Source organism: Orcinus orca, chromosome 15 (assembly GCF_937001465.1).
Source record: "Orcinus orca chromosome 15, mOrcOrc1.1, whole genome shotgun sequence".
Lineage (NCBI taxonomy): Eukaryota > Metazoa > Chordata > Mammalia > Artiodactyla > Delphinidae > Orcinus > Orcinus orca.
In genome coordinates this window covers 15,275,890-15,303,763 of record NC_064573.1, presented here as the reverse complement: position 1 = coordinate 15,303,763, position 27,874 = coordinate 15,275,890, and the positions used below count along the sequence as shown (strand labels likewise).

Genomic DNA, 27,874 nt, shown 5'->3' with positions numbered 1-27,874 from the left:
CAGGCCCAGACACTATGGTCTAGTCTTGCCCACTTGAAAAAACAATACGTCTTTTAAGCTGCTTTTAACCTGCAGGTCGCTGCTCCACTTTTCTTAGAATCTATCCACTGAAGAACACAGGGCATTGGCCCTGTAGAGTTTCACACGGTTGGGATTTTGCTGACTGTACACTCATGGTGTTGTTCAACATGTCTGCATACCATTTTATACTATGGGGCTGGCCACGGTCCAGGACACCCGGTAATCTACTTCTGAGCCAATGTTTATTTGGGCAGCTGTCCCATGTTCTTTTTTGAACAGAACAGATGGCATCAGCAGTAGTGAGAGGAAGTTAAAAATCAACGGACAAGCCCCACACCAGCACAGGAGCAGCAGTGAGGAGACCTGGGGTTTAGGGTCTGGCCTGCGTCTTGGGCTAACACCGCTCCTCTCTGCCAATATCGGCATCACGGTGAGAATTAAATGGGGTCCTGGATATAAAACGGCTTTATCAACTGCAGAATGTGACATGTTCTACTAGGCGCCTTTAAAAATGCGTTGTTTCTTGTGACGTTCCTTCAATGCCAGCTTTAGCTCAGACTTGACACAATGCACTTGTAGGAGAAATCGGTCTAAGGTGGATCAATTCCAGGCCAACCCCACTGCAGGACAGTTACTGGAGTACTAACAAGTATTATTGGATCTGTGTGTAGCTCTGCCGCAAGGGCTTTAAGGGTAACATAAAATTTTCAACTTCTTCGTAACATTTCTTCTTTCATGGATTGTAAAACACTGCGGGGAGGTTAAGGGAAAGCCAGATGTTGAATTAGCAACTGAATTTCTCAACTAGTGAGACTTAGCGTCACTGACCCTAAAGAACATTCAGGCTGGAAGGAGCTTCCCCATAGCTCTTGGATTACTGACTCTCAGAGAAGAAAACAGAGGGTAGCCTTAGGCCTTGAGACATTCATCAGCTGCCTCGCCCAGGCCCGAATCCTCTGGCCCACGAAATGCAAACTTCTTCCACGAACGCTTTTTCAGACTCGCTCAGTAAATACTAATATCAATCCAAGTCCAACGTGAGGATATCTGTGTGGGATGTATTACTGATAACTCTGAATTTATATGATATACTTGCAAGGTTTTCTGCCTGGTCTCTCTATTGGATCACAAGCTATTTGGAATCTGTACATCATACACATATATGCCTCTGCTAAAGCTGCTAGATCTTCACCACCAACGTACCAAAGGCCCGCAGAGCCATTTATCTTCTCAGCCTACTGACCTGCCTGTTCCACTGGAAGCTGTGGATCTCATTAGGGGCTGCCTGCATGTTTGTTGAACACGTGAAAAGCAGTACTGTCTAATCTTACCCTGCTGCCCTTTACAATAACTAGATGTCAAAGTTAAACAGATTAGATACACGTCTTTGATGTACTAAGAGCCTTGAGGGGAAGCAATTAAACAAACAAACCAGCAAGTTTACGTTTTACAAGCGTAAGAGCAGTTTCTGAGTTGCCGACAGACTGGTGAATTCACTGACCTCAGGTATGATAAACACCATTGACCCGGGCACCGGACAGTTGCTTAAGCTTTCAGGGCCCTAGGCGCATCCCAGGGGCATTACTCACGGCACAGCAATGTTACCAGAAATATGATGCTGTCAGGCACGCGTGGGAGCCTGACAAAGAGAGTCAGTCCTCACCCTTGGTGACACCGGGTATCTGAGCAGCTGCTTTCTGAGGTGTGTGGAGCCCAGAAAGCACAGGTCGTAATTTTTAAATGTGAAAAATAAAGCTGCTACAGAAATGCATCGCCAGTGATGAACGTTTATAGAGAAGATGTTCTCTGTTGATAAAACGTCGGTAAATGATTTTACCGTATTCTATTTAGAACTGTGTAAGGGCCACGTGTCTGGATGTTCATTTCCCAAAAAGTCACACTAGTCGTTCCTCACCCTCTGCTTCACCACGTGCCCCTTACCTAGTGGTCTATTTTACTAGTCACCTGGTCAATCCCCTGCCTTCATTGTTCTGTTGAGCTATAGATAATGAGCTCCAAAGGTGGGTGGGCGAAGCGTCCCAGGCCAAACCTAGTTGGCAGCAAGCTCAGAGAATACCCAGTGAGGCTGTGGATGACACTTTCTTATTGTTTTCAGATGTTCCTCCCCTTTGCCTCCACCAGGCCTTCCTTTCATCTTACACGACCGTTTCTAACACGCCCGGCACGTACCTTCTGCTTCAGCTGCAGCACCGTCTGCTTCATCTGGTGAAACTCCTTGCACGTGGCACAGCAGGTGCCGGCTCTCACCGCGTTCTCCACCTTCTCATCATGCCCTGAGAGAGAAGATGGGCTGGGGTCTGCCTGGGAGGCTGGGGGACATCCAGACCCAGGGAGACCGTGTCAAGAAGGGCAGTTCCAGGCGGACTGGTTGATGCTGAAACGTGCGAGGGATGTGGGCTGGCGATTTTACAGTTCTTGGGTCGCTGACAGCATGCCCGGGGCAGCGGGGACACGGGGAGGGGCTCCCCCGCTACACTCTGGGCTCAGCTGTTTCCACTTAGGCATCCTAGCACCTTCCTCTTTCATTGTGAAAAAGTCAACAGTGGCCCTTTTCCCATGAGGCAGGCTCTATCAACCTGACATGACTTACACTCCCCTCCAAGGGCCAACGTTCACACGCCGTAAATTATCCCCCAAGCCCAGGCAATGGGACTCGGGTGCAGGGCTCATGAAGCTGGTTTTTATCACCTCTGATAATCCAGCTGTTCAAAGGGAGCACGGCCAGGCCAGGCAGGGTCACAGACCAGGGCTGGGCACTGACCTCCGAGGAGATGTAAAGCCAGATGGAACATGCTCCAGGCACCTTGGACATGCCCATCCAGGGCCATAATGGGACAGGCACAGGGCAGGGTCCCAGTGCAACCTTGTGGCGCATCAGGAGCTCCGTGGGCTTTGCGTAAAATCATATTTCTCTAAGGAATAGGTGACTTAAATGGTGACACGACCCAGTATCCACATAGCCCTCATCCTACTGGCACCTGAACAGGCCACACAAGACTGTGCTGGGGACACTAGACACCTGAGGTCATTTGCTACAGAAGGGCAGGTGCAGACTCCCATAGGCCTTTGTAAAAGACAGTAGCTGTGCGATATGGGCCCAGAGGAAGTGACGGGGGAAGTTGACAGTTTTGGTCAGGGTGGCGGCAGGACAGTCTGACACCCAGGCAAGTGTCAACTCTCCTACCTTTGAAGCCCTTTGGTGTTGGGCCAGGTGTCCTGTTGGTGTGACACGTATAACACTAGGATCTGGAAAGTAGCTAGGGACAGTCAAGTGACATGTCTCTCCAGGTCATTTCTTCTGCTTCTGGGCCCACGTGTTTTTTTTTTGGACCGCGCTGCACGGCATGGGGGACTTTAGCTTGCCGACCAGGGGTCGAACCCACTGGACCGCCAGGTAAGTTCCAGGGCCCACGTGCTTTTCTTCTTCCCGTCCTCTCTTCTGGGAAGCCTTCTCTGCCGTCTCCACTTGTGGATTCCTCTGAGCTACCAAGACCCAATTCACGGGTTGCCTGAGACCCCCCTCCCCATACACAGAGACAGCCCTGTCCTCTGAAGTCAGGCAGCTTTTACCACGCAGCCTACTCAGATGGTGGGGATCCCGGGCTTCCCTAGAGAGGAGCTTCTCGTGCATGTGCCACAGGGGGGGCTGCCCAGGAACTGGAGCTGCTTCTTGGTACCTCACACAGGGGATGCTCAGTTAGCGAAATGGAACATTACAGGGTGAACTGTGTCCCCCCTGCTCCCCAACCAAGTGCACGTGATGAAGTCCTAACCCTTCAGTACCTCAGAATGTGGCCTCATTTGGAAATAGGGGTCCTGCAGATGTAATTAGTTAAGTTGAAGTCATACTGCTGTAGGGTGGGCCCGTAATCCAATATGACTGATGTTCTTATAAAAAAGAGAAATCTGGACACAGCAGGGAGAAACCATGTGAAGATGCAGGTAGAGGTCAGGGTGAGGCAGCAGGAGCAAAGGAATGACAAAGAATTGTTGGCGAAACAGCAGGCGCTGGAGGAGAGGCCTGGAACGTTCTCCTTCACAGTCCTCGGAAGGCGGCAACCCCGCTGACACCTTGATCTCAGACACGTAACCTCACACCTCTGTCCTTTAAGCCACCCAGATGGTGGCACGGTGGTTACAGCAGGCCTAGGGCACGGGTACATGGGAGGAGGAAGTGGGCATCGGGAGAGCCTCACGCTCAGGTGATCCCTCCTCATGCAGCCCCAGTGCCTCTCCAAGGGGGTCTGTGCCGGCCTGGTGGTCTACACGGTGACCGGTATTTCTGCTCTTTGGGAGGTGAGGGCACCCAGGGGCAACCTGGCAGTCGAGATCTCAGACTCCTTCCCTGCAGCACGGGGTGGTGGTAGGGGGCCCACTGGCCCTAGCCCTCCCCGCAGCCGGTGGGAGGCCTGAGGCCTGGTGTGCGCACACGCTAGGAACACGCTTCTCAAGCCAGCAGGCTGAGGTGGGCGAAGCAGTGCTCTGTCTGGTTGCGTTGCCATAAGCAACACTGCGATTCCCGAATATACAGACTGTAGCTTAGGTTGTCAGCGTGTGATTGGGAAAAGCACTTGAACCTCCGGGAAAGAGGCTGCCTCTTTTTAAATCCTTCCATGTGTGTGTATAACCTAACAGGGGTGCCTTGTTGATCCCCATCTTCTAGGCTAATTCTGTCCCACCAGGAGCTTCCCCGCCTCCCCGGCCTCTGCCCACCTTCCACCACGCTCAACCAGAAGCCATGGGGGATTGTTTCCATTCACACCGTAGCTGTGTCACAACGAGCTGGGTTATGAGAAAGGTCTTCGCTTGGAGACGGTGAAATGCAATTTAAGGGCATGGCCTCCAGGGTCACAGTGCGAGGGGTGCGTATCCCAGCTGTCACTAACTAGCTCAGAGACCTCAGGCAAGTTATCTAACCTCTATAAGACCCAATTTCCTCAACCATAACACTGGAACAGTAAAACCTAAGACACAGGGCTATTGCGATGATTATATGGGGGTGATGCCTGTGAAATCCTTGGCACAAGGTTGGGTTCTAGTAAATGGGAGAGGGTGCCTGGCAGTCTTCAGGCCCACCAAGCCCTTTGAATTCTCTTTGCCTGATAAAAGGATTCTTCAAGGATTCTGGGATTAACACAAACAACAGAATGAGGGAAAACTGAGGTTCCGTGACGTCCGGAAGTTATTAACTGCTGTGGGTTTAGAATTGAGGTTTCCTGAACCTGAGCCCAATATCTTTTCTACAAATCAGGCAATTTCCTTTAGGCTCTTTATCCCCATTTAATGTACCATTTACAACCCCACTTGCCTAGGGAGCTTGAACACATCTGAGGAGAACAAGAGTTATTTAGATTGGTCTCCAACATAATAGTGACACAAGGGAACTTCCATGCAAGAATACACTTGGTGGTAAAGGACTGAAGCTTTACCCAACTTTGGTTGTACTGATGATAGACAACGGTGGACTCCTGCATATGTAGATAACCCCAGCTCTAGGTTTGTTAGGTTTAAGGACAGCTGGGTGACATCCGTCTCTCCCAACCTAGCATTCTTTCATTCCATGCCATCTACTGGCCAGTATGTGCAATCCCATCTCATAACCCGCCTACCAATCACAACCATCCCATCTCCCCATCCAGCCATTCATCTATCCATCCCTCCCTCCCTCTTAGCCATCATGGAGCATCTGCTATTCACCAGGCCCCATGGGAGGCATGGAGAATGTAAAATGAACGAGGATACCTGTTCAGTGATTTGAGACGGGCCTTCCTTTTAAGGAACCAGCCCTGCTGGCAGAGCCAGGCCAGCGTGAACGAGAGTTAAAAGCCCATCTGTCCATTTGTACTTTTGTATGCGCAGCTCAACTTACCATGTGTTGGGATGAATAGGGCAACCTGATATTTTCAGGATAATAACCTCTTTACCAGGTTCTAGACTCTGTTTCATTTAGATCATGGAATGTTAGAATTGATACATCTTTAGTTCAGCCTCCTTTACAGACAAGGAAAGTGAGAGGCAGAGGAGGACAGTCATTTGCTTTAGGTTTCCCGGAATGCCGCGTGCAGCGGACGAGCACTTACAGGGTCCGCATCTGGCACTGTTGGGGCGCAGTGAGCCCGCTATTGGGGGTTCTGCTCAGGACACTGGAGAGCTGTCTGCCAGGTGGGCTCCAGGGCAGTAATTCTCCATGTGGTCACTGGACGAGCAGCGGCAGCGCCAGCCTCTGGGTATCCATTCTCAGAAATCCAAAATCTCAGGAGGGGGGCCTGGTGCATCGTTCTATCAAAGTCTCCAAGTGACTCTGAAGCACGTGCAAGTTCGACAAACACCGCTCCAGGGAAGCAGCTCTGTTGAGCAACCTCTCACCTGAAAATCCCTGGCCTGTTTCCTGTCCCTTTGCAGAATTATCAAAACACAGAGAACAAGGGTAACTTTGTCCAAAAGCCTTTGGAAGCTCCCGTGCACACAGAGGAAGAGTAAGGACCACAGGCTCCGGTGGAGTCAGGTGATCAGGATTCGAACCCTGAGGCTGCCACTTCGTGCCTTGCAGGTTGGAAGTCACAGCTTCTGTGACTGCCCGTTCCTTGAACGGTAGAACGACAATGACCCCGTCACCTGTGGTTGCTGTGAGGCATGAAGGAAATAACCCCTGGAAGTTCGCAGAGCAGCGCCTGGCAGGCGGCAGGTGCCCCATAAATGTTAATATCATCGTCATGGTTGGTATCACTGCTTATTAAGTTCCCTACAAAATTACAGATGGGGGGAGGGCTCTCTGCACCATCCTCTGGAAAGAACTTCCAGAGAGTTTGAAGACAAATAATTGTGTGTGCAGACCTGGCACATGCCGTCTATTCTGAATTGGGGTTCATCTAGCCTGCTGTGGTACAGGATACAGTAACATCAAACGTGGAGCTAAAACAATCTTGAATAGGCTACATGAATAATTCGTTTAGAAATCTGGGTAGACATCTCTGACTTGGCATGTTCTCTGTCCTCTCCACTCATGATGTGGTGTCTCTGAGTATGACCATGACCATGTTAAGTGAGGCATCGCTTAACATTCTGCTCCAACTCGTTCAGATTTTAGAGGTGCAATATTATTGACTAGCCACAGGGGGTCGCGTAGCTCTAATTTTTACTGACGTTGAGCAGGCTATACCTCGTAAGCGTTAGAAACAGAATTCCTGAGATGCCATCTTAGTAATATTTAACCAACTTAGGAAAACTAAAGAATGTTCTCGACGTATTTCATATGGGCAGTCACCAAGCACATTTGGTTTTAAAAGTTGATCGTGCACATCTGTGCCCTGGCGGTAGTGCTCAGCCCTGGTGGCACATTACCACCACTAGGGACAGTGGCGGGGGTGAGGGTTTAAAATTCTTGCCAACCATGCCGCATGCCACCCATCTGGGGGTCACAACAAGGGAACGCTGTCAGCCTTTTTGAAGCTCCCCAGGTTGACAACGGCTGACCTATGGATTAGTGGAGCTTGAAAGTTACATGAAACACCTGGCCGTCCCTGAAATAACTGATGTTGGGGGTCAAGGTCACTTTATCAGAAAAGAAACAAAAGTTGAAAAACAGAGACCAGAAAGCTAATTACTACGGAGCCAACATATCCTTAATTTGTCTCTGCGTCAGTGCTACAGACGCCCTGGGGTGCCTACACTGGCTCCAGACATATATTTGCAAAGACAAAAAAAAATGGAAGTGATGGAGAGTGCCCTTCCCGCCACTAGCCAGACGGCTTGTGTCCCCACACCCGTGGGCACATGACCACCTTTCCACGGGCAGAGGCCGTTCTGAGGCCAGCCCTGCTGCTGTCCACTCACTTCCTGAATGAGCTGACATTGTGTTCGATTTAAAATTCCTGACTGGAAGGTTAGACACCAGTCAATGCAAAGTTTAAAAAAAAAAAAAAAAAAAAAAAGGGGAGGGGAGGGGGATTTAAATCACGTGTGCTTGTACTCCATCACCATTATCTCTTCTTGAAAAAAATGACTGTGATGAAATATTGGGCTTATTAATTAATCTAAAACGGATGAAACTGCGTGGCTGCCTCTGATGTTCCAGATGCAGGGCTGCTCCAGCCCCCTAACTCTCCTTACTGTTGAGCTGAATATCTGGATGTTAATTATTCATCTTTTAGATACTGTAGGGAAAGTTCTCAGTTTAGAAGGTGCTGAGCTGGGCATGCCTTCAAGTCCTGACACTCGCCTAGATAAAGGACAAAGAAATGAAAACTGCACGGGGACTCACGGGGCTGGTAGGGCTTCGACCACTTTTGCTGATGCTAAATCACACCAAATTGTGAAAAAGATCTGTGATGGTAAAAGGGTCTTTAGAGCTCACCTAATCCAACACCTGTGTGTCTACAGAGGAGGAAACTTAGATCCGGAGAGCTGCCCAACGACACCCAGCTGGTAGACGCTGAAGCGGCTCTCTGGTTACCAGCTCTCCTACCTTCCAAGCCAAGGAACTTTCCGTTGCATCACAGCTGCTGCAGAGATGAATCCAGGATGCTTGCTTTTGTTGCCCGAATCATCAAAACCAGCCCCCCATCTTCTCAGGGGCCCATCACTTAAGTACTGATTCTAACGTTCAAGGCATAGAACGTGCCTGTCCTTTCCCATAATTTTAATTATGGGTACGAATTACTCCCCTCAGTCCCTAACCCCCCGACGCCCTTGGTTACCGGTGTTGGAATGTTTTTCTTAATAAAACACTAAAACCAAACGTGAGTCCTCTGTGCCTGTGTGGTGAATTCAGGAGAGACCAGTCACTGAAAATTAAATACTGAGAAATTCTAGAATGCTGCTGCTGCGGGCGCGGCACTTGGGATACAATAGAAACAGTGGGACTGTTTCAGTTTTTAAAACTATGTGGGGACTTCCCTGGCGGTCCAGTGGTGAAGACTCCACGCTTCCACTGCAGGGGCCGTGGGTTCCATCCCCAGTGGGGGGAACTAAGGTCCCGCATGCCTCGCAGCACGGCACCCCCCCACCCCCACCCCAAAAAAATCCCAAACTAAGTGAGTTGTGGTGTTACAAGAAAGCCCAGCCTTATAACCACTAGACGTTCTTACTGATTAAACAGAAGGACATTGCCCATTTAAATCACTGTAAGCAGGAACAAACTCTCTCTCCGGAGGGCAGAATGGCCTGTTTTCACTCATTAGATGCTCTGTAGCCGACAGCCAACAGCTCCCCGCCTCTGGCTTTGGCTCCTTCCTCTGGCGATGACAACATCCTCGCCTGAAAGGCGACCAGATGACTTACCGACTTTGGGCCCCAGGGCTCAGCTCTTTGATGCTAATAAGTTAGAACTTTCCAAACTGTTTTTTTTTTTTTTTTTTTTTCAGGACACCATCATCTGTGAGATGCTTATAAGTGTTTCTTCAGAAAATAATTTTGGGAAGTGCAGGTTTCATCAAAATGAACATCTTTTAATGGCAACCTCAGAGCTTTCAACGCACTCACAGTATGAATCCCTGCAGAAGCTGGTGCTCTAATGCATTCTCCCCCGAACACCTGAACACAGAACCTTTCAAACAAAGAAAGGCTAATTAACACCTCCCAGGACCCCAAAGTCCTATAGATGACAACATGGGGAAATGCTGTAATAAATGGTTGATAAAATATGTCTTTAAATGACAGTAATAGTACAGAAGGTACAAAACCAATTAATAATTAAGTATGCTCAGATTTTTTTACTGAATTCTTAGCCTTAAAAGTCAAAATGGTTATCACTTAAATTCTTGACCTCTTATACTGAAAATTTTGTGTGTTTGGACATTTTTTAAAGAAGTACAATTCATCTCTCAGGAAAGGAAACAGAGGAGTGTGGTCCCAGGACCGACTCAGCACAAGAGACTGCTAATATCAAAGCTTCAGTGGGACCTTCCCATGCCCTGGCCCTTGGGCTGGGCTCCTTTCTGGGTCCACACTGCCCAAGAGCGAGGCAGGGGGTGAGGAGCATGTCCCACCAAGGCCCTACCTTGTCACTGCCTCTGGCTCAGACCCATTCCTGGGGTACCACACAGTAAGCAGGGTGACTTCAGAGGGATGAGGCTGGGAACACTAGGAATTAGTGCAAGAGGTAGAGGCCACCTGAGACCAAAGAACAAGTAGATTCAGTGTATAAAATCTTCCCCTAGGCTCTGGAAATTCCATCTGACTCCTGTGGTCTCTGCTAGTTAAGGTTGGGTCTCTGAGCAGACCACTCTACCCCACCAGGTGGGAAGTGCTCACAGGTGGCCCGCTTCCTACAATTTAGAGATCCCTACCGTCTAACCCCATCCTGATACTCAGCAGTTGTTGCTGCCACCTCTGTGGTTTCCTCTAGATTGGGTTGCTCAAGGCTGCCCTTCACGCCCAGGTAAACGGGATTTCACCTGAATAGAAATATAAGGCAAAGACACAACAGGGTTACGAGGTTGAGGACCCCTCGGCCCAAGCCCACGGGCTCCCTGGCTTGGAGTACAGCTGGAAATCCAATTCCAAAATGAAAAATTAGAAAGCTGCTTTCTCCTTGCTAACTCTCAAGTCAGCCCATCACTAATATATCAGCGGCTAAAAATCTGCACCTCATTTTTCAGTGAGATTCTTCCTTTCCACGAAGGACATAATCTAAGAGGTAAGTTACACATCCCCCTCCCCCAAACCTTCTCCACCATGGGACAAAAGTGAAGTGATTTTAATTCTGAGTAATAATTAAAAAGTGGTCTGAAAAAATGTTTTGAAAATGTCTGAAAAATGCCCCAAAGACTGATTACCCCTGCTTTTAAGCACCTCTGGGCGCCCAGGTCCCACATGCTTCAGGCTTTAAAGAGTGTCACACTAAGCTCTCTGAGTCATTCCAATGACCCCAAGCTGCCCAAGCCGGAGCTGACTGCAAGCAGACCTTTCGCGTTACTTCTAATGCATGGTGGCTTCCTCATGACTCAACCCGCTTGCTCTTCAGGATTTGCTTTGTAGTTTTTCCATGTGAGACAGCTGGTCCCCAGCTGCTTGCTGTCCTCAGCTGATGGCAACGGCCTTCCACCCTTTTGTGAATCTCAGGTTACACGGGAGAACCGCGACCTCTTGAGCGCCCAGCACTTCTGGTCCTTCCATTCCCCTGCATTTCTTGGTAGAGATGATTTGCCCTGGGAGCCCCTCACCACCCAGAGATGGCCCAGGCCCAGCTAACCTCTCCCAGCAGACGACAGTGTTCCTGCCACTTTCCCCTCCCGAGGAGTCAGAGCTGAACTCTGAGCTCGGCAGCTTCCTGGCCTACAAGGTTTGGAGATTCAGGAATGCCCTTTCCTTCCTCCCTCCCTCCCCTCCACACTTAAATAAGGCAATGACCCAACATTCCAGCTGATCACATCCCTAAGTGATCAGACATCTTGGTGGAATCTGGTCAAAATAATATAAAGCAGCTTCTCAAACTCTGCAAAGAAAGGCCAGCTTCTAAAAGTCCTCCACGTCAGGGTGGACTGGGCTTGCTAAATACAATAAAAATGAACGACTGCAAAGTGCTTCTCAACACTCTCAACTTCTGTTTTTTTTTTAACCTGAACATGAACCAAATAACAGCTCACAGGCAGGCACGGGGCCACAGACTATACTTTCAGTAGCGCTGAAATGGATTGCTGCGTTACACAGAAGTGTTTCATGTTGCTATTCAGCCCCCCCTTTTTTTTTCCTTGAGAGAACCCAGTGTTTCTGGCCTCATCTCTGCTCCTCCTTGTTTGATCTCAGTTCGTAACTAAGTTCCACCGATCTGTCCATGAGCACACCACACCTCCGTGCTTGGTGCAGAGCTCCCAGCACAAAACCAGCCGCACGCCTTGCTGCTAGCAGGCAGCTCTTTCACTAGTTCTCTAGGGGTTTGACCTTCTACCTTTCTCTTACCCAGATCCCACCTACCATTCATACAAATGCCCCTTCCTGCCCATTGCTTCCTGAGGAAGCCTACTGGGTTTCCAAGTGCCTGCCTGCCCATCCCTCCCCTCCCTCCCTCCAATTAGGGGGATAATTTTACTTGCCCTACTCACCAGTGTCGTTGGGGTATTTGTCTCCCTTGGTGCACGTCCTCCCATCATCCTCCTGGACGTAGCCCTCCCGGCACTCACAGCGGTAGCTGCCCAAGGTGTTGACGCAGATGTGCGCGCACAGCGTCTCGCTGCTGGTGGCGCACTCGTCGATATCTGGGTTTGAACCAAACGCAGAGAACGCTAAGACAGTTTCAGAGAGATCACTTCCAACACAACAGGCGACCTTAGGCTTGGCCCTTCTGTTAATGTCTGCAAAGGACACTCTGCCAGACCTCTGTCACTGAAGCCTGGAACAAAGCAGGAAGCTAAAGATGTGGGCCATTCGTGACAAGAGCACTTCAGGCAGTGTCACCATGGTTACAAACTGATCAGTGATGGGGTTCCTGGTTGTGGCTTTGCCGCCACCAATTCTCGTGGCTTGGTGCAGGTACTGCTAGCCTCCGAAGTTCTCACTATAGAACATGGCAGTGAAGCCTGCCCTAAATACTTCTGCAGGGCTCCCTGGAAGAGGAAATGAGATAACAGATGGCAACACATTTTGGAAAACGACTATCGTAGAAATGATTTCCTGCAAAGACCCTAGTGTGCCGAGGGTTTTTATGTTCCCTTTACAACCAGTGGTTCCTAACAGCATGGTGGTGACCCAAGGCCACTAGGAACGGCTCCTTCTCAGTTAGGAAACGTGATGATACCTGGGAAAAGGCACTTCTGATAAAAGAAAATAGTCATAATGGGTCTAACGGAGAACGTTTTCCCCAGGAAATTTCAGCCCCATCCATGACCCAAACAGACCCCTCCTGAGTGGTGGAAATGAGCCACGACACCATCAAACAAGTAACCAGAGAAAGTCCACGTGAACTGCGCACATCACAGACTTGCCCCCCTACTGAACAGGTGGAAACAAAGCCATTTCCCAGCAGGGGAAGAGAAGGAGGCCCAAACCCATTTCCTGCTCACTGGCTGAAGATACTGGGTGGCGGCCAGGACACACAGCCCCAGACTGTGCACATGTGGCCAGCGGACGGAGCCCAACCTCGCGCTCCAGGATGCCGACAACGTCCCAGCCACTCCCTGGACGAGCTGCCTGGGACCCACCCCTGGCAGGCCTGTGTGCCCACGAGGGGCATGTGGTCATCTGGATGTTCCCTGGCAGTTCATACTACGTCACCCGTAAGCTAAGATGTCACAGCTGCCGCCTCCTCTGCAATTCCCCAGGCTGACCACGTCTGTCCACGCGCCCCTGCCTCCAACCTAAGGGCAAGGCTGCCTCTACTGTCCACAGGGGGAAGGACAAGGTTGAAAGGAGAGAGAAACAGGTGGGACTCTTAACAGACTGCTAGTGTTGCTGGTCCCCAAGCCCCCCAAAGAAAAGAAATGGGTACCAGAGCTACCGCAACTGAAATCAGAGCCCTGGCACCTGGGACCTCGGATCGTGGTACACACGGGTTTACGGTGCTCTCTGCAGGAGAGCCCATGGGTCCCGCTCCGTTTGCTTGGTGGTCTCAATTCCATTCCTGTTCAGTGGGGGGCGCCATGCCAGGGGCCACTGGGGAGAAACCTAGAACTTCTCTTAAGTGGTGCTCTCCAGAGCCCCCCTGGGATGGAGAAGGGGGCTGCTCATCACAGCTGCTTTATTTTCTATCCAGATGCCTCTGCAGTCTCCTAAGTTCATCTTTGAGCTCATCCTCAAACTGCACATGCATCTGTGCATATGCAGATTTCTGCATCCACCCTCAGAGTCTCGAGGGGAGGCCAGGAACCTTTTGTTTTAAGCCATAAGCCCAGATGTTTCTGAGACAGTTTAGACATGCACTGACCACACTTTGATACAAGCAGTTCCAGGGTCCAACGACCATAAACCTGCCTCAGACACCCAAGGAGTGCAGGGCTGGGAAGCCTAGTGAGTGAGGGGGGAGGGAGCAAGCTGGTGGCGATGGATGATGCTGGCTTTGCTCAGCTGTGCCCCGGGGGCTGGCTTCAGCTCCCTCTGAGTCATTTCCAGCCTGTCTGCCATACAGACACCTCCTCTTTCCCAGTCTCTCTTCCAGGTCATCTTCTGAGAGGAGGCTTATTCTTGTTTCGTTCTTCCTGCATTTTCACATTTCTGCCCCCTTACATTCTGTTTCACCTTATTCTAGTTCTCACTTGGTAATATTCCCCTTCTCCTGCTCTTATATCTCACTGCCAATTAGGATCTGACTGGTACCCACTCCCTGAAGAATTCCCTTGGTCATCGTTTGTTTTAATAATCATGGTGAAAGGTAGTGACCCCTAGAATAGTACCAACCCAACTCCATCCAACAAGTATCAGGATGTAAGGGGAGGCATCCAAGGGGCTCCTGAGAGCTGGTCCCCGCTGATGAAGAACGTTCCAAAGAATCATCAGAATCTAGCACATCCTCAGGACCCAAGAAATAACGCGCATCACCAACGCACCCAGACAGTACGGCTTCTCCCGCCTCCGGTGCCTCTCCCGGTCATATCGGTATCCTGGGTAACAAGTACACAGCACTCGGCCGAAGTTATCTGTGCACTGCTGTTCACAGGGAGCCTCAGCACATACATCATAATCTGAAAAAGAAAAGTGTGAACTCAAAACCACCACAGTCATTCACTAGACGGAGGCGGGGCCCACCCAGCCCTGGTTGGGAACAGACTGTCTAGGCTGCACTCCGCTCAAGGGGAACGGTGGTGTGACCAGCTATGTGTAGAGGGAGTTAACTCTTCAGGCCACGGGGCATCTTGCAGGAGGGCTGCAATGGGTAACTGAGTGCTCAGAATCTCAATGGTTAAATGGAAATATCACTTGTGATACTCCCTGGGTCACCTCACCATCCTTATTTTTTTCTTTCTATAAGAGCATCACTACAAACTTTAATGGTGTATTGATTGGCACAATCTATGTAAGAAGAATGTGCTTACCATGTAAAAGTAACCTCAAATAAATTCATCTAGCGCAAAGATCTTCAAACCAAAGTATGCAATCCCTGCGGTAAAAGGAGATTGTCCTGTGGGTACTTGGACATATAAATTCAGGAGGGTCAATTTACAGATATTAACTTTCATGTTTATTCTTTCTAAAAATTGATCTACTTGAGGATTTCCCCCATGATCAAGAGTCACTGTATTTCTCTTTTGCTGCCTTTCCTTTTTTCATTTTAAATAGAACACCTTTATTAAAATATAATCCACATAGCACAAAATTTACCCTTTTATAGCGTGCAGTTCAGTAGTTGATTTTCGTCATTCATCCAGAGAGCAAAGAAGCTTTAGGTGGCCAGGCTCTGCTGAATTACCTGGGGGCCTGTTTCCTCTTTTTCACCAACTGCTGGAGAGACAAGGAATTCCTTCCAGCTGAATACTGAACAGCCAGCCCTGGCTATGGGCACTGGCGTCCTAACGTGAGGGGCGGGGCGGTGCTGGAAGTCAGGCAGGCTGGGAGGAGCCTGAGGGAGGCTGACTGATGTCTCTGTGCTGTAGGCATGCAGATGGGGTGGGGGAGGGTCGATTCTGCATGGTGAGCAGCGTCTGGGTAAGGCAGAATGGCCAGAGATCTCGTGCCAGCCCTAAGTCTGTGCAAATTGGGGTGGACGCTCTATTCGTCGAGAACCAGGGCATCTCCTCTTTTCTCAGTCCTTACAAACAAACTAATATTTAACGAGCCTCTGAAGGGACTTTGGCTGTAAGTCAGGAGGTTCAGGCTGAACATTTACTTCCAGACTAGACCCTGCATCTCATTAATCACTGCACTGTCTCCCCCAGGTGCTGAGAGATAAACTATCGCTGGAAACAGAGTGAGCCTGGCTTTGCTCTGCCACATGTGAAAGTGGAATGGGTGGGCTGTCAGCCCCCGATGTGGGTGGGGTCAGCGAGACAAGGATCACGCCAATCTCAGGACGACCTGGAAGGCGGCCCTTGCTAAATACTCCTCCCCACAGATGTGATTCCAGGCCTGCGCTTCCTGCATGTGTCCCTGGTCAAATGCGTTTTCTTCACTGAAGCGTCACCTCTAGGCAGCCCATGTTCTGTGCTCTTTTCGCTCAAGAGCAAGGTCTCAGCCGTGATTGGCCGTGGGCTGCCCTGCTCGGCCAGCTGTACCCATCATCCAGCAGCTGCCAGGGAGGGAGGGGAGGAAAGGGGCAGAGTTAGGAGTCCCGTGTTGACTGTTATGCTAAGACCTGTGTTGACATATGTGTGTTAATATACGATATTTGTTTTTCTCTTTCTGACATATATGTGGAATCTAGTAAAATGGTCTCCATGATCTTAATCGCAAAGCAGAAATAGAGACAGAGATGTAGAGAACAAACAAATGTAGGGACACCAAGGTGGGGAAAGGGGGGGAAGGGGCTGGGAGGAACTGGGAGATTGGGATTGACATATATACACTATGGACACTATGTATAAAATAGATAAGTAATGAGAACATACTGTGTAGCACAGGGAACTCTACTTAATGCACTGTGGTGACCTAAATGGGAAGGAAATCCAAAAAAGAGGGGATATGTGTGTGTATATATAGCTGATTCATTTTGCTGTGCAGGAGAAACGAACACAACATTGTAGAGCAACTATACTCTAATAAAAATTAATTTAAAAAAAGATAGCAAAATGCTAAAAAAAAAAAGAGAGAGAGAAAGAAAAAGACCTGTTTTGAAAAACAGCGGCCCTGATTTCCTCCTCCTTCCAGCTGCCTTGAGGTACCACTTCCAGCTCCTGCGGCTGATTCTTTTATGATTTCCCTCTGCATCTCTAAACAGCCAGCTTGCATTGCTTCCTCCTCCTCTGTGTGCTGAATACTCTCTATGGATTTCCAGTCATGGACGAGACACGTTCAGCTTTATCACGGTTTCCTCAACCACGTCCATGCTTCCTACTCCTGCATTTTGCCCCTGTCGTTACACTGAAATTTTGGTTTTATAAGTCTTCAGTGTTGGCAGCATAATGACAATATAAAAGCTATTTTTTGCTAAGCCTGGAAGTATACTCTAACTCCCTATCCTTTCTTGAAGACCCTTTTGTATTCCCTGGAATTAAAATAATTACCTAGTACCACATGCACCCAATGTCCATTGCAACACTATTTACAATACCCAAGACATGCAAAGCAGCCTAAATGTCCACCAACAGATGAATGGATAAAGAAGATGTGGTACATATATACAACGGAATAGTACTCAGCCCCAAAAAGGAGTGAAATAATGCCATTTCCAGCAACATGGGTGGACCTAGAGCATGTAACACTAAGTGAGATAAGTCAGAGAAAGACAAATATAATCACTTACATCTGGAATCTAAAATATAATACAAATCAGTTTATTTACAAGACAGAAACAGACTCACAGACATAGGAAACAAACTTATGGTTACCAAAGGGGAAAGAGTGGGGGAGGGATAAATGAGTAGTTTGGGATCAACAGATACACACTACTACATATAAAAGAGATAAACAACAAGGATTTACTGTATAGCAGAGGGAACTATATTCAATATCTTGTAATAAGCTATAATGTAAAAGAATCTGAAAAAAATATATGTACAACTGAATCACTTTGCTGTATAGCTGAAGCTAACAATACTGAATATCAACTATACTTCAATGAAAAATAATTATTATTTTGTATATTTGGGGGGGGTAGTTGTGAACTTTCTCTCTTAGCTTCAAACTTCCACGTCCATGAGCTACTTTGTGACTGGTACCCTGGAAACCACATTTCTGCCTTGTTGGCTGCTGGCTTGTTAAGTACTGAGAACAGGGCTGGGAGAGTGAGCAAGGTGGAAGAGGAGACAGACTGAGAAAGGTCTTACAGGATTTAAAATTTTGAAGTCATGTGTGCCTGAAAATGTCTTTTATCAACCCTTATGGCTAGTTAGGGTATATAATTCTAGGTTTGGAAAGCTACCTCAGAATTCTGAAGGAACTGCTCCCCTGTCTTCTAGCTTTCAGTCCTGCTATGGATAAGTCCTATAAGATTCTAATTCTTGATCTTTCAAATCTCATTTTTCCCTCTTTGAAAAATGTTAGTATTTTCTTTTTGCCCCAAGGTACTAACATTTCACAATGACGTCTTCATGTGGGACCCCTTCAATTTTTGGTAGGCTCTTTTAATCTAGAAAGTCATATCCTTCAATTCTAGAGAATTTTCTTGAATTATATCTTTAATGATTTACTCTCTTCTTCTTCCTCTGTTCTGTGTGGAACTCTTATTTGGATGTCGCATCCCCTGGACTGGTCCTCTAATAATATTCTCATACTTTTCTTCTACTATTTTTTATTTCTTTGATCTTTTGCTCCAGGTCCTGAGAGATTTTCACAATCTCATCTCCCAACCATTTTCCTGTTCTCATTTTATCACGCTTTTAATTTCCAAGGATTCTTTATTTCTTCTTTGAATGATCTTTTTTAATAACACCATGTTCTGGTCCCATGGATGCTATACCATTTTTGTAACTCACTGACGCATAAATGGTAGTTACTTTGAAGCTTTCTCCTTTCTGTGTGGTGTTTTCTCTAAGACTCTTTTTCTTTTTTTCCTGTATGTTTCTTTTGTAGGTTTCCCTCTAATGACTGGTGATCCTTTTCCTGTTTGGACGTCTGCTGTAACTGATTCATGGTTAAATACAATAGCTAAAATATAAAAAAATTATAGCTACATAGAAGCAAAGCTATAAAATTAGCTAAATATTGAAGAGAAGCCTATAAAATCAGCTAAATAGAAGCTCTTTGCATGTGGTAGACTTTATAAACACTGGGCTTAATTTTTTTTTTTTAGCATCTTTACTGGAGTATAATTGCTTTACATTGCTGTGTTAGTTGTTGCTGTATAACAAAGTGAATCAGCTATACATATACATATATCCCCATATCTCCTCCCTCTTGCGTCTCCCTCCCACCCTCCCTATCCCACCCCTCTAAGTGGTCACAAAGCACCAAGCTGATCTCCCTGTGCTATGTGGCTGCTTCCCACTAGCTATCTATTTTGCATTTGGTAGTGTATATATGTCCATGCTACTCTCTCACTTCATCCCAGCCTCCCCTTCCCCCTCCCTGTGTCCTCAAGTCCATTCTCTACATCTGAGTCTTTATTCCTGTCCTGCCCCTAGGTTCATCAGAACCCATTTTTTGTTTGATTCCATATATATGTGTTAGCATACGGTATTTGTTTTTCTCTTTCTGACTTACTTCACTCCGTATGACAGAGGCTCTAGGTCCATCCACCTCACTACAAATAACTCAATTTCATTTCTTTTCATGGCTGAGTAATATTCCATTGTATATATGTGCCACATCTTCTTTATCCATTCATCTGTCGATGGACACTTAGGTTGCTTCCCTGTCCTGGCTACTGTAAATAGCCTGGGCTTCATTTAAGTGATTTGCCTGGTGCATTTCAATGTCAGTTTCTTTAGGACTTTTTTTTTTTTTTTTTTTTTTTTTTTGCCTTACGCAGGCCTCTCACTGTTGCGGCCTCTCCCATTGCAGAGCATAGGCTCCGGACGCGCAGGCTCAGTGGCCATGGCTCACGGGCCCAGCCACTCAGCGGCATGCGGGATCCTCCCGGACCGGGGCACGAACCCGTGTCCCCTGCATTGGCAGGTGGACTCTCAACCACTGCGCCACCAGGGAAGCCCCAACTTTCCATTTTTGATGGTTTTCCAGAGACCACCAGCTTCCTGCTCTGTACCTTTTCCCTCTACAGTTTCTCTGTTTTCACCTGTCCTATTTCTCTTGGCACCATTCTAACTCAGATCTTCAGAACCTCCCTTGTAAATCCTCATCTCAAGATTCTTCCCTCCTAAGTCCACTCTATGTAACACCGTCAGGCCAGTAATATTCTGAAAGTATACCTCTGTGAGTGTCACCACCTTGCTCACAAAGCCTGTAAATTCTATGCTCATCAACATTAAATATAAATGGCTCACTCTTGCATTTGAGGTCTGGTGTTCTATCCCTGAGACTACGCTTCCAACCTTAAGACTCATTTATGAATTCCTTACAATTTGATAAGGAATACACTCTTTTCCCCATCATCCCTTATCACATCCGTGGCTTACTGTTACGTTTTTGTTTATTCTGTTTTCACCCTTTATAATGTCCAATCAACTCCTCCACTCTTACTCTCAGCATTTTATTACCGTTGATACCCTATCTAGTTTCTCAAGTCTCAATGCAAACGTCACTGCTTTAAGAAGACTTCCTTGAAGTCCTCAACAGAGTTTAGTTTCTGCATCCCACCAATCCCCACAGGACTCGATCCTGCTCTGCCATATTTGCTGAATGCCTACTCTGTGCCAGGCTCTATTCTAGGAGGCATGAAGTGGTATGATGAAGAGCACAGGGTCCGGAGCCAACCCTCCCCACTCTGCCACTCTCTCTGTGATCCTGAGGTCTTTAAGACTCAACTTCCTTACCTGTAAAATAGGGAGAACCACAAGATCAGCTTCACGGTGCTTTTAGGAAGATTAAATTGTATGATACATTAAGCACAGTGCCTGACACCTAGTCAAAGCCTGACCTGCATTTTAGCTTCTTTTACTATTAGTTCTAATGATTGTTTGGATAGCTGAAAGGAACTGTGTCCCCTGGGGCAACCAGCACTATTCTCTTCCTACAGTTTAAGTACAATTAGTAGTTGCTGAACTAGAACAAATCTGATTACCCTACCCCCTGGGCAATGTAGATAACACTTATGGCAGGGGTTGGCAAACTTTTCCTGTAACGGGGGCTAGATAATACTTTTTGGCTTTGCAGGGCTTTGTTGAAGCTACTCAAGTCTGCTGTTGCAGGGCAAAAGTCGCCATAGGCAATATTGAAGTGAATGGGTATGTCTGTGCTTCAATAAAGCTTTATTTACAAACCAGGTGGTGGGCCAGATTTGGCTCACAGGCCACAAGTTGCTGACACTTAAACAAATGAGGCGACAACACTTTTAAATTGCAGCTTCTACTCGCTAGCATATTTGTTTAGAAATTCTAGTCTCTTCCTATTATCTGTAATGGCTAATTTTAAGGGTTAACTTGGCTAGGCCACAGTACCCAAGTATCTGGCCATTTTTCTAGAATTTTCTGCAGAGATTTGTTTTTTTTTTTTTAAATGAGATTAACATTTAAATCAGTAGACATTGAGTAAAGCAGATTGCCCTCCACACCGTGGGCTGGTCTTCTCCAATCAGCTGAAGGTCTAAATAGAAAAATGATGGCCCTCCATTGATAAAGAGGGAATTCTGCCAGCAGATGGCCCTTCAGACTCAAACTGTAACTCTTCCTGAGGTCTGCAGCCTGCTGGCCTACCCTGCAGATTTTGGACGTGCCCGCCTCTACAATCTCGGGAGCTAGTTCCTTAAAATAAATCTCTGTTTCTCTGGAGAATCGTGACCAATACACCACCTTTTCTGAAATCCTACACTTTGCATCCTTGGGTAACAGAAACTTTTATGATGAAAGATACCTTTAGTCATAAACACAAACACACACAAACACACTGACTTATTCCCACAGAGGAAAACAAATCAACTGTAAAAAGTGTTCTAGTGAAAAGCGATAGAACAGAGTTAATTACGGCAAAGCAACTTTCAGCACTTGGGACCACTTTTCCTGGAAATATTCAGTTCTAAGTTACATTAATCTTAGGTGCTGATAACATCTTACTGTAGGGTGAGGGAGACTGGTTTTAGGCTTAGATGTTTGAAAGCACAACACCTATCATTTAAAGAAATTCTAAGCATGTGGTATCCATGTAATGTGTTTTTAATCAGGTTGGGCAAGGTCTTTAACTGGGATCTTAAATTGATGGGCCTAAACTTCATTATCTTTCTGTATCTGCAAAATTGAAATATAAAGGACTCAGCTGGTGGCTGAGAAAAGCTGGCTTATAAAAGAATGCAATTATTTTGACCTCTGTGGTTTTTTTTTCCCACCGAGCTCTAACAGAACTAGCTGGCAGTGAGAAATTCCGTCTTGGAGAGACCAATATAAACCAACGTATGTGAAGAGATTTCCTAACCAGCCTTCCTAAAGCAGCTTTCTCAGAGTTGACAGCTATGGTTTAATGAACTCTTCTGCAAAAGAGAGCAATAAGTAAGAAGGATTCATTTATCTCTAACTGATAAAGAAACTGCTCCCTATGAGATAATGCAACATAATTAGCTTGGCTGGGCTCCAAGTCCACGAGAGAGACCTGGATGCTTGGCCAACAGTGAAGGAAACTATTTCACATTACCTACTCACCTGTCCCCAGCCCAGCCCTGGGCACACTAATGTCATGCTCTTCCAACAGTTCTTAGTGTTTTCTGTATCAGTGCTCTGCCTGGAATCTTTTACAGTTCTCCTCCTCCTTCTTGTCTAAGTCCTGGGCAGCCTTCCTCATAACCTAGCTCCAAACTCCTCACCTTCTCGAGACCACCTCTGACCGCCCCGGTCTCTGGGACTATGTGCCCCTTCTGCAATATGCATGTCTCTACTATGCATATTGTAGTTGTTAGTAATAAGAGGAACCACGAGTTATCAAGCACTTAATAAGAGCCAGCCTCTGTTGCAAGTACTTTACATGCGGTAATCCTCTTAAAGCCACCACATGAGTCAAGTACTAACACTTTCTGCAAAAACTAAGGTTTAGAAAGTCACGTGCCCAAGGTCATAGCTAGCAGGATGTGTGTTATGGACTGAATGTTTGTGTCCTCCTGAAATTCATATTTTGAAACCCTAACCCCCAGTGTGATGGTATTAGGTGGGGGCCTTTGGGAGATTATTAGATCACGAGGGTGAAGCCCTCATAAATGGAATTAGTGCCCTTATAAAAGAGACTCCAGAGAGCTCCCTTGCCCTTTCCACCATGTGAAGACACAGCAAGAAGATGGCTGTCTATGAACCAGGAAGCGCTCACCAGACATTGGACTTTCCAGTGCCTCGCTCTTGGACTTCCCAGCCTCCATACAGTCTAACGTATTTTTGTCACAGCAGTGCAAATGGATTACAGCAACATGGAAGTATGATTATAATCCAGGTCTCTCTGATTCCATGCCATCCACATGCTGTCTCCCAGCTTGAGGGCTGGGCCCACGTCTTACAACACTCTGTCTCTTCAGTGCTGGGCTGAGCAGTGTTTGCTGATGATCAAGGGGCTTCACGTTTAGCAGATGAAAAGCAGGTAGAGAGGTTGGGGAAGATGGCTGTGTTCTAACTGTGCATGAAATACTGACTAGGGAATTATAGCCTCTACAACACAAAACCAGAGATACAGGAATTACTCAATATACATGTAAATGCTATGTAATGATTTAGATAGAGCCTGACATGTATAACCAAATTGGCATTAGAAGAATTTAAAGCCAAAAAAAGAGAGAAATTACACATGCATGCACCGATAACATACATACGTTCCATGTACATCTGAACTTTACAGACCTCTGGTTATTAGTCATAAACAAGGTGAGAAGATATAATCCATTATATTACATACCTTCTGGGATGCATTGTCCAAGGACAAATTTATACCCTTTGCAGCACTTCCGCCTAAGAGACAAACAAAATGTGATATGTTAAAAATAAAATTCTTTACAATTAGCGAGTTTGAACGAAATAACTTGTGCCCAGGAAGAACTGAGGCATAAAGGAAAGTCAGGGTAGAGGGAATCTGAGATAAAAAGAAAAAATATTATCACTACCATATGACCCACACCTTTTCCCCACCTAATACAGGACATTAATCCTTTGAATCCTATGAAGTGAATTAACCCTGAGACTTCAAGATATTTATATTAGATGATTAGTGGCTTATCATCCTACAGGTCAAGGATTCACATGACTTGCTAATTATGAGCTAATTATAGTAACATTAGGCTAATTATAACATAATGATTGATAATTACCATATAATAATTAGGTAACTAATTATTATCAAGCCTGGGACTGGAACCCAAGCATTCTGACTCCCCCCTCTTTTTTTTTTTTTGAAAACACCTGTACCACATAAGGTACCTAAAGATACCTAAAGTATCTGAATTTTAAGAACGGCTAACAGGCAAATTTTAACATAAACATCCAAGACTTACATCTCTGCCCAAGAAATGGCACCATCAGTTCCAAATGCAAATCCCCACTGTAGGGATCATATCTCTGGTATGGAGCTGTGACCTCCTAAGAGACCTGCCCCCTCTGCAGATAACAACAATAAACTCTGGACAAAACAGAAGCAAACAACTACCTGATGATTCTGGAGAGTTAAAGCAGACAGATTTAGGAGGAGAGCTGAAATTTTCAACAAGGGACTGACAGAGGGTAATCTTCCTGCTTTTTAGGGCTTTATCCTGTCTGCAGATCACAGTTGCCATGTGGAAGTTAAAAGTCTGAGAGAAAACCTGCAGTATTTTTTGGCCTGGTCAAACAGAGGACAAAGCCTTGGGATCCAGAGTCATGAGAAACTGAGAAGGAATCCTGGAAAGGATAGTGCTAGAGAAGGAGAGCCCGGAATTTTGTGTAGAAACTCTGTCCAAGTCTCTGGTAACCCCTAACCCATGTGTGTGAGAAGCAGATGCAAAACATCTCAGCTAAAGACAAAAGGGGCTGAATGAAGACTTGAGCTGCCACTTCTACAGGCCAGTTTTCACTTTTTGTCTAATCAAGTTAACTGTCTGCTAAAAGGAAAATATCAATACTCTTTGGACGAATATATCAGGATGCAGGGTCTCTACAACACAACGTATATAAATGTGACCTATTCTCAAGGGAAGAGACAATCAATGGTGTGAACTCTAAGATAACCCAGAGGTTGGAATTATCAGACGCAAACATATAACTATGTTCAATGATATAAAGGAAGATATACTTGTAATGAATGAAAAAGTAGGAAATCTCAGCTCTCCATCTCTCCAGTCTCCATCACTTTTCCCTTCCCTTCTCTCCCAGCTGGTTTCTAAGTAAGCTTCCCTTTACCACTTCCAACATCAGTGTATGTTAAATCAGAGAGCAAGAATTAACCAGGGCCCTGGGAATCTGCAAATCTCAAGAACTTACCAAGATATTTTGAGTTGACTATAATGGTTAAACTACCATTAAAAATACTCCTCTTTGTAACCCTAAGAGAAATCAGATTCAAGGTTATTCTCATCGCAATGTCATTCTGACTCATTTGCATTTGGATATGCTTTCCAGGTGGAACAGAAAGGGATTAAGTTTAATAGGATCTACCAGCTAGGAACTGCATATCACCTGCAACCTATCATGCCACCTGTGTTAACATGTCATCTGTATATACGAATCAGGGGCACAAACCACTGATGTGGAAAATCAGGCATTATCTGTGTCTTAAAGTAAGTTTCCACTTTCATCAAATGGCTAGAACCTTCGACCGGACTAGACAAGACCTTCTGTCTCTAATAACAGCATTATTTTCTACTTTTGCAAGTCAGTGTAATCTTACTGGTCAAATCAATTTTTGTGAACTGGTCTGCTAAGTGAATGACCACTCATAGGAGAAACTTAAGCAATCTCTTCCCCAAGCTTTAAAATTTTTATTACTTTATACAATTTATAAACATCACATCTAGTACGAGAACATTCTGATACCTAAGTGGGTTTAGCAGTATTACCTCATTCCTTCCTGTAACATCTCACTTGCAGCCCAGATGCAGCAGATAATCCTACTTCCAAAGCAAAATAAGTGGGTTTCCATTATAAAAACAATGGCATTTGGGATGCTCCCAAAGCAGACTTGAGTGAAATAGCTAAGCTCAACCCCACCCTCAACAAAGGATACATTTGCCTGCCTGTACTTGTCCACTCAGTATATATTATTTTATAATCTCTCATTGACATATTTTATGTTAAAAGGAAATACTTATGTGTGTGTAATTTACTGGTATGAGCGATCTGGGGCAACGTCCAGAGTCTTCCAGTTAGACCTAATTCCCCAGTATCTGCAACCACATTGTAATTTTACATGACAGGAAAAGCCCGTGGGGTATAAATTTATGATGATTATTATTTGTAACAGTGGTAGAAGACCTACCATTACATTCTATGAAATAAACTCTGCCTAGTTTTCCATGGTTTAAGAAAGTCCAAGTTCTAGACTTCCCTGGTGGTGCAGTGGTTAAGAATCTGCCTGTCAATGCAGGGGACACGGGTTCGAGCCCTGGTCCGGGAAGATCCCACACGCCACAGAGCAACTAAGCCCGTGGGCCACAACTACTAAGCCTGCGCTCTAGAGTCCACAAGCCACGACTACTGAGTCTGCGTGCCACAACTACTGAAGCCTGGGTGCCTAGAGCCCGTGCTCCTCAACTAGAGAAGCCACCACAATGAGAAGCCTGTGAACCGCAATGAAGAGTAGCCCCTACGTGCCGCATCTAGAGAAAGTCCGAGTGCAGCAACAAAGAACTAATACAGCCATAAAATAAATAAAATTAATTAATTAAAAAAAAAGAAAGTCCAAGTTCCTAACAACCAAAAAGAAAACTGGCTTAACAGAGCATTCATTAAAATTTCACGGATATTACTTACTGTATTACTTAAGGCTGTCCTACAGAAAACTATAGGAGGAAGCAGTGTGCTAGATGATTCGAAACTCGAGTGATTCATGAGAAAGTTGGATGGAGGGGCAAAACATGTGCTTTTGATACACCAAGTATAACACCACGTTTAAACATATGGTTCTATTTGTTTGTTTCTACCTAAGTGGCACATCTAAGGTACTGCCTCTGAGATGTTCTATGGCATTTTAAAGTTCATGCAAATGGATGAAATCCTTATAATCTGTTTTTCTACATCTAAGACATTAAACTTGGGCACTCTAACCTTCCTGAGCATTTCAAGGGCTTGGGACCATGCACACAGTGGAGCCAAAAGTCACCTGTCATTTCCTTTTTATGGAATTAAATAACACAGTGATTTGATATGCTTTCAAGAGGCTATGGAGCTCTGTCAGAAAATCTGAGCTTCAGGATGGACATGCTTCATTTAAATATCTGCTCAGCGAAGAACTAACTTCCCCTTGGCTGTTTTTTGATGGTTTTTTTTTTTTTTTTTTTTTTTTTTTTTTTTTTGCGGTACGCGGGCCTCTCACTGTTGTGGCTTCTCCCGTTGGGGAGCACAGGCTCCGGACGCGCAGGCTCAGCGGCCATGGCTCACGGGCCCAGCCGCTCCGCGGCATGTGGGATCTTCCCGGACCGGGGCACGAACCTGTGTCCCCTGCAAAGGCAGGCGGGCTCTCAACCACTACGCCACCAGGGAAGCCCCCCCCCCCCTTGGCTGTTTTTTCTTAACTGCATAACTAACACTCTCTCTCTGCTCAAGAGGAGGAGGTCGGAGGCTCCACTGTACCCTCCCGGGAACACGGCATTACTTTGCATATTAAACACCCATCGATCATAAATCACCACATAAACAATGAAATAGTCCAAAGCATCACAAATAAACACTGGCCATACATGTTATACTGTTTCAGAGATTACTTACAACATAATTCACGTATAATGAAGCTGAGCCAGCCAAACTGAAATCTCCTCATTATGCAAGCACAGACACTTTTTAGATCTAACTGCGAGCATGGCTGTGCGGTTATCATCTTTTAGAAAACAAACTAAGACAGGAAAAGCTCATGTGGAATCCGGGGAGGCAGTCCTTAATACGCTTCACGTTGTCACAACGTGGTTTTTCCAAATGCAAATGCTTTTCTCATTTCTTGGCAAGGGGAAGTGGCGATTAGATGGTTGTTACATAGAAAGGGTGACATCTGGTAATCAGGAAAGTCTGTGGATGTTTCCCCTGGGTGCCCCTGAGTATTAACACACATT

General features: G+C 46.2%; 1 protein-coding gene across 1 annotated transcript in view; it reads right to left on the bottom strand.

Annotated features, from left to right (window-relative positions):
- The window catches only part of CCBE1 (collagen and calcium binding EGF domains 1), a 246,855-nt gene that overhangs the window by 21,734 nt on the left and 197,247 nt on the right, over positions 1-27,874 (bottom strand). Inside the window, exons 3-6 of the mRNA XM_033424971.2 lie at positions 23,542-23,594; positions 14,520-14,654; positions 12,084-12,236; positions 2,212-2,315 (exon numbers count right to left, since the gene is read on the bottom strand). Coding sequence (XP_033280862.1) covers positions 2,212-2,315; positions 12,084-12,236; positions 14,520-14,654; positions 23,542-23,594 — 445 coding nt within the window. The remainder of the gene's footprint in view (positions 1-2,211; positions 2,316-12,083; positions 12,237-14,519; positions 14,655-23,541; positions 23,595-27,874) is intronic.